This window comes from Python bivittatus, unplaced genomic scaffold, assembly GCF_059951505.1.
Source record: "Python bivittatus isolate LINGU-HERP-01145 unplaced genomic scaffold, Pbiv_v1 ctg000470_np1212, whole genome shotgun sequence".
Taxonomy (NCBI): domain Eukaryota; kingdom Metazoa; phylum Chordata; class Lepidosauria; order Squamata; family Pythonidae; genus Python; species Python bivittatus.
The window spans coordinates 3675478-3687616 of NW_028277065.1; the positions used below are offsets into that span (position 1 = coordinate 3675478).

General features: G+C 40.0%; 1 protein-coding gene across 1 annotated transcript; it reads right to left on the reverse strand.

Moving 5' to 3' along the window:
* Positions 1-452: 452 nt before the first annotated feature.
* Positions 453-8764, reverse strand: LOC112542235 (extracellular calcium-sensing receptor-like). Its single transcript, XM_088143144.1, has 5 exons — positions 8706-8764; positions 7176-7467; positions 5351-6196; positions 3379-3606; positions 453-470 (listed from the first exon to the last, which is right to left on the reverse strand). The coding sequence occupies exons 1-5, from the start codon at positions 8762-8764 to the stop codon at positions 453-455; spliced, it is 1443 nt and encodes a 480-aa protein (XP_087999270.1).
* Between the last annotated feature and the right edge of the window lie 3375 nt (positions 8765-12139).

Below are 12139 nucleotides of genomic sequence, written 5' to 3' on the forward strand. Positions count from 1 at the left end.
TTGCGTCTGTTGGCAATAAGAGATGAAAAGGATCATCCTCAAAGGTATGGCCTTGGAATGATTAATGCTTAGGGCAGAACATGGCATGCAATGAGGTTCTCTCATTTCTAATTAGAATATCTATTACTGAACGAAGAAGAAGAAGAAGAAGAAGAAGAAGAAGAAGAAGAAGAAGAAGAAGAAGAAGAAGAAGAAGAATTTTAATATTAAATTGTTGTTGCTGTTTTTGTTGCTGTTGTATAATAAAATTGAATTAAATTTGCAGTGCTATAGCTTTTCGCACAGTATCTCCAAAGCCATTGGATTGATCTAACTGAGACTGCTGCAGTTCAGGAAAAAGCTGAAATCTTGTGACAGGGAGACAATCCTATGTCACAAAGTGTTTATGTTTTTGGCCACCACTGACCAAGGGGGGAAAAAAAAAAGCAGTTGATAAAATGGTCCATTTTTTTTTATTCAATTGGATGCATCTAGAAGTAAATGTAGAAAACTATAAAAAGAAACACATTATTTCTATCATCTATCTATCTATCTATCTATCTATCTATCTATCTATCTATCATCTATCTATCTATCTATCTATCTATCTATCTATCTATCTATCTATCTATCTATCTATCGTCATCTCTATCTCATGGCAACAAGTGGAGATGCCTGTATAGAATGAGAGCTTCTGCTGCTTGGAGTTTTCTACATGCTGTGGATGGATGGAGTTGTTATGTTTTGGACTAGATGCTAGAGGAATCTTGTGGGATCATTTCTCTACCAGACCAGGCAGGATCAGACTTCTGGCTTGCCCACGCAATGTGTATCCCTTCCTGGCCCTTCTGGCAGCTTGAGACAGAATGGCATGTTGCTCCCAGTGCTTTCTCCCTTCTTTGCATGGGTCATGCTTTGGAGGACCAGTTTTCTGGGACTGGAGACACCAGTGGTGGCTGGATTGTTGGAGTGCTGGGTGCACAGATCAGCTGCTTCACGCTGGGAATGCTCCATGCGTTTTCAACTGTTCAGCAACGCGGCAATAGGTAGGAGGCTGGTGCAGGTGATGATGGAGGAGGCACTCTATCAACTTGCAGAGGGGACATGTGCTCTGGATCGAGATGAAAGTGCTGAAGGAGACCAACTGGGGGCAGTCTTTTTGTTTCATCATGGATGCGTGGAGGTGGGGAATTTTGTTATGGAAGAGGGAGGGCTGGAGTGGGGCAGTTGGCTGCAACTTCTATCTCCCCAACACAGTTGGGTAGCCATCTTGCCTCCTTCCTGGCTGGGAGCTGGAGGGGACCTTGTAACAGCCCTTTTAGTGTGGGCTGCTCTCAAGTGGAAGTCATTGAGACTGAAGATGGCTTTGTCCGTGAGGATTCTGACTGGACATTGGACTGGTCATCAAGTAGGAATTGTGGACTGTGATTCTGCTTACCTTTCCACAGCTGATAGCTGGGAGAGAGGGGACTATGGATCATTGGGATTGTGAATATCTGGGCCGCTAACCAGTCCAGTGAGAGGACATTGGCTGATGGCATTTCATGAAGGCATATGGGTATTAGGGTTTTCCCTGGTTAGCTGGACCTACTGAGTGCTCTGCAGAAGTGCCTCTGATTGTAGGGGGCTCTTGGTTGGCTGATTGTTGGTTGTGTGAGTGATATGGTTCTGTGAGGAACGTAGAGGGGCCTAGGCATAGACCAATCTGTGCAGGGAGGGGAGAAGTCTCTGAAGGGATGAGGGCAAGCTACAATATCTTTGTAGTGACAGGTGGGGGGGTATAATGGGAGACAAGGGGCAGGCTGTTCTCGGGGACCACAATGCTACTACCAGCTCTTAAGGGCCATCCCTCAATCCAGTCAGCTTGGACAGTTTTAATTCAGTTTCCAACCTTCTCTTTTTAAGTAAGTCTGTAGAGAAAGTGGTCATGCTGCAGCTTGGATGACCTCTGGCAGGAGCAGGATGGGGGTAGTGCATCCATCGTACCTCTTCTTGGCCACTCAGCAGCTTTTGATACCGTCAATCATGATATACTTCTGGACTAGTTCCAGGTGACACAGTGCTATGTTGGTTCTCCTGCTTCCTCTGGGGCTGGTTCCAGGCAGTGTTAATAGAAGGTGAAAGGTCCAGTCCATAAGTCCTACCTTGTGTGGGGCCTCAGAGCCCATTCCCTTTCCCCTTCCGTTTAAAATGTAAATGAGGCCACTGGGTGAGGTCATCCAATGGTTTGCGGTGAGGATGTCACCAGTTTGCTTATAATGCCTAGCTTTATACCTCCACCCCAGGCTGCCTGAGTGATCTCATGGATGTCCTGTGCCAGTGTCTGGAGTCTGTGGGAGCCTGGATGGGGCACCACAGGCTTTAGCTCAACCCAAGCAAGACTCAGTGGCTTTGGGTGTATGGACCCTCTGGTGCCATGGACTTTCTATAGCAGGTCTTGGATGAGGTGGTACTGCCTCAGATGGACCCAGTGCACAATCTGGGGTCCTCCTGGACTCACGGCTCCTGCTCAAAGATCAGGTGGCAGCTGTGGCTAGGAGGGGTTTTGCACACCTTTGGGTTTTTCACCAATTGCACCCATTCCTAGACCAAGAGGCCCTGCTTCATGTTACTCATGCCCTTGTCACCTCCTATATGTACCACTGCAATGTGGTCTATATGGGGCTGCCCTTGGAGAGCATTTGGACACTTCAACTGGGCTAGAATGCAGCAGCACATGTAGTAAATTGCTCCAGTTTTTTGGTGTATGTAACATGTCTATTCCGTGAGCTGCACTAGTTGCCAGTGTGCTTCCAGGTGTTACTGGAGGGACTCTCTCTCCCCAGTTGTTTCTACTCATCCAATCAGGTCTGGCAGGATGGGCATGTTTTGGGTCCCATTGGCTAAGGAATGCTGGTTGGCAGTGCCAAGAACACATTCCCTTTCTGCAGTAGTGCCCAACTTATGGAACATTCTCCCTGCAGAGATATGGAGGGTCCTGACCTTGCTGGCTTTTGTAAGCCCTTAGAGACCTGGCTCTAGCCATAGTCCTGGGACCCCAAATGTGTTCAGGAACCTATTTCTTTGTTAAAATAGTGATTATTATGTGTTATTTATTCTCAGCTGCTATGTACTTTAATTTTTCAATTATTGTAAATGTTATTTATTCATTTATTTATTTAGCCACCCAGAGTCACTTGGTGAGATGGGCAGTGATACAAAATGAATGAATGAATGAATGAATGAATGAATGAATGAATGAATGAATGAATGAATGAATGTTCTTTGGAAGAATTGATATTGGAACAATATGAAGACAGGCCTGTATCTCAAAGTATACTCATTGGAATTAATGATATGAATATAATCAAGGAATCATGTAGCTCAACTGTTTCCAACAGATAGTAATACTTTACCTACCTGGTTATATCCCCTGTGCCACACTATCTCCTCTTCCTTAATGAAGAATTCTTTGTGTGGAGGTGCCCATGGATCCATCTTTCCAACTTTCACTCCAGTGAAAGATTGGTTAGGGAATGTGACCCAATTTATGATGTCAAATCCTGCAACCAGATAGCCATCCTGGTCAAAGGAAACTCTATCTCCGGCACTGTTGTTAAAGGATAATGATTTCAGGAGATAAGAAAGCTGAATTGAAAAGAAAGCAGCAAACGTGATTGAGGTTCTGTTGGCTCTAATTCTCATTTGAGGGAGATTTCAAAGGAGGCTCACCTGATAGCAAAGAAATCATTTCAGCATCACAACAGGATAATTTATTTCTTGAAGTTTCTTATACCTTTAATTCTCTGAACCATTTCTTAAGTTACTTTACCTTGACATTGGTTAAATTTGGCTTTGAAACCAAAACATGAAACTTTTGAAAAAAAAATGAAATAGTGAAATGCTCTATTATAAAAGTCATTATCGATAGTATAACTTCTAATCGCCAGTTATCTTTATGTCTCCACTGACAGTTGCTTTCCTTCTATAGAAGCATCTTCTATGCTTTTGGGCCTTCAAGTCATTGTTGACTACTAGCAACTGCCTGGACTAGACCCTGCAGTTTTCTTGGCATGATTTTCAATAGTGGCTTGCCATTGCCTCCTTCCTAGGGCTGAGGGGGAGTGACCGGCCCAAGGTCACCAAGCTGGCTTCAGTGCTAAGGCAGGACTAGAACTCAAAGCCTGCCAGTTACTAGCCTGGTGCCTTAACCACTGTAACAAAGTGGCTCATCAAATACAGTAAGGGAATATATGCTTTAAAGAGAATGTTATACAGGTTTACCCTTGTTATTCTCAGAGTGTTTCCTTTTAAATATTACTTAACAAAAGCCCATCACAATTTTATGTCACACAATTGATTTTCTTCTTTCTTTGTTAATGGAAATTTTAGTCATCTTATGGAAATGCTTAGAGGGCAGCAGCTGAATGAATTTTAGTTCAGTCCTAGACCAGCATACAACTAACAACAGAACAATTACACTAAAATAGAGATAAAAACAAACAGTCATATTGATAGAAAAATAAGGTAAAGATAAAGTGATTAATCTAAAATTAAAGAGTACAGGAATTAAAACTCAAAAGTATTCTATAAAATTGCAATTAATTTTACAATGGATAATCTAAATGCTATAAATACTGTAACTAGGACAGGTAACTTTAAAAGGACTTGAGTAACAGTAGAATTTATAAAACACTAAGAGAATGTAAAGCTATGCTAACTTACATGAAGTCTAATACTTGCTGAAGCCCTGCTGGGTTTGTTTGGGATTCAGACAATCATGATCCAACCAGTTAGAAAAACAAATAAATAACAATAAAACAGAACATCAAATGGTATGTGTGTATTTAAAAGGAAAAGAGGAAAACAAAGGAGGGGGGAAGAAGAAAAGGGGGAAAAAAGGAAGAGAATATATATTGAGATATGGAAGCCTAGTTAAGGCTCAACATCAACTCATTGGAGTTGTTTACATTTAATCATAGATCCAGCACAGAACCGTGCTACATCGTCTGAATTCCCTGTCTCCTGATCAGCTAGCAGGAGACTAAGGTAGTTACCCTGGGTATTGAGTTATACATGGGAAAATATACATATCTTGTAGATTTCTATTAAAAAGGCAATGCAGCAACATATGACCCACATTTCTGTTGTGTACCCATCATAAGGAGAGAGCTGCAGCTCTTTTGGTATCTTACAGGACGTTCCCTCCAAGAGGGAGGACATTACATTGAGCAAGAGTAAAAGCTCTTCTGTTGCTTTGGGGAGCAGTACTGTAGAGGAAATGTGCAGAGCAATACTTTTTTGTTGGTTGCCTGAATGAATATATAGTGGAACCTGGGTAAGATCAGCAACAAGAGTGCCACAAATCATTGTCTCTATGTAAACTTATTACCTGCCAGAGCTGCTGATTCAGGCGCTTCCTTCTCTCTCTTCCACCCATTGCCTTGTGTCTGGAGATTGAGGAATAGATGGCATGTAAGGCATGAGCCACAGCATGGACAGCATTGTAGATGCTATAGCTCTGGCCTGTGATCCTCATTGGAAAGACGTGCTCAGGAAGGTTCTCCAGCTTTTCCATTCCTGTGCAGGCATCCCCATTCTTACGATGGAACCTGGAGCCCTGGAAGGGACAGCCAAATGCCTGAGCCCAGAAATCTCTGATGAAACCATCTCCTTCTGAATTCAAAGGGTTTCTGTCCTTGAGAAATTGCTGGAATCCCTGGACTTCATTGGAATGAACTGCAAAGGATAAAGCACCATGGAATTCTCCTATATGCCAGCCATTTTTTCCAGTCATGGTTTTTAGCTCCATCCCAGCAGTCAGAAACCAAACATGGCCTTTGGGTTTTTCTATCATGTGTTGAACTTCAGAAGATAGCAACCATCTCAAAAGTACCATGGAACACATGTCTCCACTGAAAACCAGCACATTGGCTTTGCTGTTCATGACTTGATAGTAAAATTGTGTGGCACATTTTTTATACTCTACATCAAAACATAAAATTAGTGTATCTACCTTTGCAGTACAGATACCATTTTTTGAAAATTCTGGAATGATGACATTCATGACACTCTCTAAATGCATTCCATTGGCAACAAAGAATCCAATCCAATTCCATTTGAAATGCTGGAGAACTCTCATAATCCCTCTGTACTGATAAAGCACATTTGGAGTCATCTGATAGTAGTGGAGCAGATGGTTCTTTTCTCTTATCACCATTCCAGAGCCATACATGAACTGGAAATACGTTGAGATAAGAAATACCATGTTGTTCAAAATATCATGAGTGTCCAGTAGTTTAATAAGTCAGAGAAAGTGGGCCTTGATCAGGGGCACAAAATTATAAGAGAATTTCTGATTGAATTATTTTTCATTTATCACAATCATTGGAGTTTAAGAGTAAATGGCCTTTTTACTGAATCCCTGTGTACTTAAGAGATTTTTATCGTTCAATTAAAAAAACCTTTTGTTGGTTTCCAATTTCTGTTTTAAGTGGAAAGAATGAAATTCATTCCTATTTCACAATATTTTAGCAATCAGAGAATGATAGTACAATGCTCAGGTCTATAAGACAGGACTATCCTAAATATAAAACAAAGCAAAATAAAACAAAATATTCAAAATTGCTGCAAATCTGTAGCAGCTATTAATATATGTGGCATTTTTAAAAACTGGAAAAGTTTGTGCCTATTTATAAATCTATTCTGAAACCTGTCAAATGTATTCAATTTCAGAAGTTGGAAACTTTGATGATCACCAGTGTAACACAACATAGTTGTCCTATATCTGAAAATAAAAGAGTGCAAAAACATTTTGTGTCCAAGAACTACTTTACTGGACAATTTTTAAAAGCTGAGGACTATCATATATATGGGCAGAGCACGGTATTCTCCTCTAATACAGATTGAATTCAAAGCCCAGGGAGAAGATTTGGATGCTCCACCTGGTAGTGCCAGTCACTGATTTTTATCTCAGTTCTTCTCCTTCTCCTTCTCCTTCTCCTTCTCCTTCTCCTTCTCCTTCTCCTTCTCCTTCTCCTTCTCCTTCTCCTTCTCCTTCTCCTTCTCCTTCTCCTTCTCCTTCTCCTTCTCCTTCTCCTTCTCCTTCTCCTCCTCCTCCTCCTCCTTCACACTACTGTCAGTAGCAACTACAATAGGTTTTAGTTTGAAAACTGTCATGCAGTTTCTACCTTATTCTCTACATATACACATCCTACCTGTGGAATCTTGTAGATGCCCAAAATATTGGGTTTCCAATGGGAACGTTCAGAGCTCAGATCCTCAGTAACTGCCAATAGGGTATCCTGGATGCCACACTTGTAGTTGGGCACCAGGTTGTTGTTGGAGGAGAGAAATCGTACTGCTGCATGATAGGTCCACTTGGAAGTTAAATAGCTGTCATAAATATTGAATCCCAGTGTAATATTGGGTAAGATCCTGTGGTTTTCATTCATTTCCTTTACAGCAAAAGCTAAAGCCAAGATGTGCTGATAATTCTCCGTCACTACACTGGAAAAAGGGTTCCATTATATATTGTCAGCATTTGACAGATTTTCTGTTCGTTATCGTACTGTCAGATTGTTAATATTGTTCATGTTATCATTTTATTTTTCATTAAAATATTGTGAGTTTTGGATTAAGGAGGAAGTCTTTCTTTTATTATGTAGTACACTTGAGAATGAAATTAGCCTAACATAACACCAGCCTTTTTTCTCCTGTTAAGAGCAGTGTGACTACCCTAACCCACATGGATGACCTTTTTTTTTTTTTTTTAATGATCATGGTACCAAGGAAATAGGGAAAAGGAAGCCTTGGGAATTTACGTGGGAATATGGTGGACTGCCTTAGGATTCTTGTTTACAGTAAACAGATATTTTGGGGGGTTATGGGTGACTGGAATAGGTTACTTTCTAGTCACTTTAGACAGATGACGTAGCCCATTATGACTATGACAAATAGGTATGATGGAGGAAAAACGATGTCAGAAAATAGCTATGAATGGGTGGAGATCTGGAATGAAAATAATTTAAGCAGCCCATCTCACACGATATTGTCAGGACCTGTTTGAAAACGGTAGCATAATCATGCATATACATGGCAGTATTTCCTCTTTCTGGAAATGATATTCATAGCATCTGAAGAAGAAATAAAATATTGACATTCAGCTATCCACCAGATTTCCCATATTCCAGATCTTAAGGACAAAACCACTTCCCTGCAGTATAATCATGAGAAAATTCAAGCTATCTTTGTCCAAATGTTCACATTTTAAAACAGATTAAAACATGTCTCAGTAGTTTGTTAAAAGGACTTTCCCTAATCCCTAAATTAAAATGTACAGTAATCATAATGACAACAACAGTAAAACCCAAACCAGATATACACATAATAATTGTTCGAAAATTTTTGTATACTTGTATTTTATCAGAAAAAGAAGCTTTTTGAATTCTCCTTTTGATTTGTTGAAGTTGCCTACAAAACAAACAAATCGTAGCTTGAATGCAGAGCCTGTTTCACCAGAACATGACCATCCCAGGCAGCTCCCCTTTGCCTCGTTGGAGGGAATGGAAACAATGTGTAAGGAGCATTAGAGAAGTTTCCTACAGGTTTGGCCCTACCAGGTGTGAGACGTAGGCAGGGGAGAGGAAAAAAAAGAAGGAATACGAACATCTCAGATAAGACAGGTTCAGGAGGAAGTTGATTGAAGAAAATTTGGTTTTGAAAGAAGATGTTCAATAAAGGGATACCTCCGTAAATGAAATCCCCAGACTGTGAATATCTGTGAACTGTTGGCGAGGATTGCCATACCCTACATTTAGAAACCTGAGTTTGGCTCACTGTGTGAGGAAACAGTAGCAGCAGAAGTATTAATATCAACATCCTGCATTCACATCTGCCCTGAGAAGATTGATTCCCTTTTTTTCCCGTGTCCTCAATTATCATGAGAAACTCTGATTACAACACTTTGTAGTTTTATTATTAATCACTACAATCTCAGGGAGGATTTTGCATGTAGAATTAGTCTGTTCCCTTTGGAGTGAAAATCTTGTGTTCCTGTGGTATGGCTAAATAGTAGCTATCAGTAATAACAGCACAGTTTATCGTCAGATTGTTTAAACAGTATAGAGAAGTTCTTCCCCAGCTGTTATGTCCATAAAATCCCCATTTCCCTTGTCTTCTTTATCTGTCATTGGTATTTAATTAGTGGATAGAAGAAGGCCAATATTTGGGAAAGAAGGACAGGGGATTTAATACATTCATGCATAGTGGTTGGTTCCCCCCCCCCCCTTCTTTTCTGAGGATGCCTAGAGACTCCAGCAAGTGATTTGATGACATGGCTGAAAATACCTTCCTTCCTTCCTTCCTTCCTTCCTTCCTTCCTTCCTTCCTTCCTTCCTTCCTTCCTTCCTTCCTTCCTTCCTTCCTTCCTTCCTTCCTTCCTTACTTACTTCTATCAAAACTTATACTGATCACCTGAAATATGCTTGCCTTTGAATGTGGGTGGGGGGGGGAGCCTTTGTCCTGTGAAAGCAAAGGAATTGGGACTGTTTTGAAAAATAGTTAGGGAAAATGGTCCTTCTGAATCTCCTACTCCACCAATCATTGAGAATGAAATGTAGTAGCATGACATCATTTCCAGTTTGATTTTGCAAAAAAAGGAAAGCATAATATGCTTTAACCCTGAAGCTGCATTAGATTCATAATATTCCTGAACAAATTAGCATAGAATCTATCAGGTTTCATTTATAGTCCTGTTACTTTGAAAAATGTAGTTATTTCAAGTCATGGTTAAGTTTTATTCCTGTTCAGTTTGAAAGAAAAATGCCATATCTTCTTACTTGTTGCACCAATATCAAGTGGACTAACCCTGACAAATGATCAGGTAGATGACAAAACACATTCTGCCATAAGTTGCTCCCATGGCCAGGAATTGCTTAGGTTTCTTTCGTGGAGGGCAAATTATAGATAGATAATATAGATACCATAATAATATAGATTTTTTAAAATGGGATTACAGGAAGGGCAAAGTACATATGTGAGATAAAGGCAAAATGAAGGCCAATACCTGGAGCCCACCCTCTGTAGAAGAGCTTCTGATAGCTCTCCTGGTGCTCAAACACCCCTCTAGCCTGACTCCACTTTGACTGCCTATGGACATCATGGTCCATGATAATCTTACACAAGGACTTCTTAAAGTGTCCAACAACAGCAGCACATGACTAAACTGAACACTGGAATGTTCAGTTATCAAACACCTCATGATCTAATTTGTTGCTTCACATTTGCTGCCAGAAAAATATTGGTATTGTCAATGTGAAGATAGAAATATCTACCAATTACTGGGAAGATAAGCAGGGAAATAATTCCAGTAACATTGGAAATGTGATGGTGTTGTTCCAATCACTGTATACATTATTTTAGTTTTAAAGAGGTCTGTTTCCAATTTAAGATAGATTTCCAAACAGATTCAATGTGTGAAATTGATTTAGAGGGTTTGGGATCAAGGTGGAGACCTATCTCTCTGCATGCAGATGGCCAGACAGACAGAAATACATTTTTCCCAATAAATTTGTTAGTTGAAACTGCAACAGTTCAATCTGACACTTTGATTAGTACAATTCACATTCACTACTGGGTACCATTATTAATATCAAGCCTTTCATAATCAAAGTTCTCCCTAAAGAATGTATAATATGAATTCCTATAATATATTTTATCTTTACTTTATTTAAATACTAAAATTACATAAGAATGTTTGTGCTTCTAAAACTAAGTTCAGGATTTATAATTTTATTTTCTCTAGAAAGGTGAGATTAGCATCATGTAAGTGACTGGAATGTGAGAGTACAATCCGAATTATACATTCTACCCTTCCAAGAATAGGAATGAATCTCTAGGCTGATTGTCCCCTGTCAGAATTACCTACCACAAACAGTTTTACAGTGATAATGTCAAAACTCAAATTAGGCACAGTACATAGAGAAAGACGACAGTTTTAAGCAGGGAAACCAGAATAGACTAAAAGTTAGAATTAAAAAAAAAAGTTTTAAAAGAAATAGAAAATGAACATCCACTGCTAAATGGTTTAAATATCTTTCATATCATTCCAACCCACTCCTGCTTAGATTCAGACACCAAGTGCTGTGAAGGTGGCATCTTCAGGTTTTCCTGCTGATTAACTGCTCTCTTTTATTCAGTTCAGGCCTCAACAGAATAATGTAGCATTTAGGAGCAAAGATGCAACCCAGCAATCCCGCACTGGAGGATAAGATAGAGAAGATCTCCACAGCGTTCATGTATTTTCCTTTCGTACTTGTATAAGTTGGAACAAATTCATCCACATAGTGCAAACAACCAACATGCTAAAAGTGATTAATTTGGCTTCATTAAAGGTGTCTGGCAACTTCCGAGCAAAGAAAGCTACGCTGAAGCTGGCAATGGCCAGGAAGCCCATGTAGCTCAAAACACAGTAAAACATGATGGGGGATGACTCATTACATTGGAGGACAATTTCTTCACTCATGGAAATCATATCAGTATCTGGGGGAGAGGTTGTGAGCCACAGAAGGCAGATCCCTACTTGAAGAAAAGTACAAGAAAAAACAATGGAGCTGGCCAGTCTTCTCCCTGTCCACTTCTTCATCAGGGATCCTGGCTGTGTGGCCATGAAAGCCAGAACTACAATGACGGTTTTTGCCAACATGCAAGAAACCTGCATGGTGAAGACAATGCCAAAGGTAGTTTGGTGGAGGAGACATGTGATTGTGACTGGTCTGCCAAGGAAGAGCAACCAACAAAGGAAACAGAGCAGAAGTGAGAGGAGAAGAACATAGGAAAGGTCTCAATTGTTTGCTTTCACAATGTGAGTGTTGTGATGTTTCCAGAATGTCTTTAAGATCAGAACTGTGATAGCAGACAACAAGAGTGCACAACTTGCTATGCTGATACGTAATGGTTCTTCATAAGAAAAGTACCTTATGATCATGGGAATGCATCCATTCCATTCCTTGTTCACGTACTGATGTTGTCAGTATTTGAAACAGTTGGCCATATCTGCAAATATTTGGAAGATTAATAGAAAAACATAATAGCCTGTGATTTTTATTCAATTATCTTAGTAGCAGTAGTAATAATAGTGCATAAAATGGTTTTTTAGTAGTACATTATTACTGCTGGAACC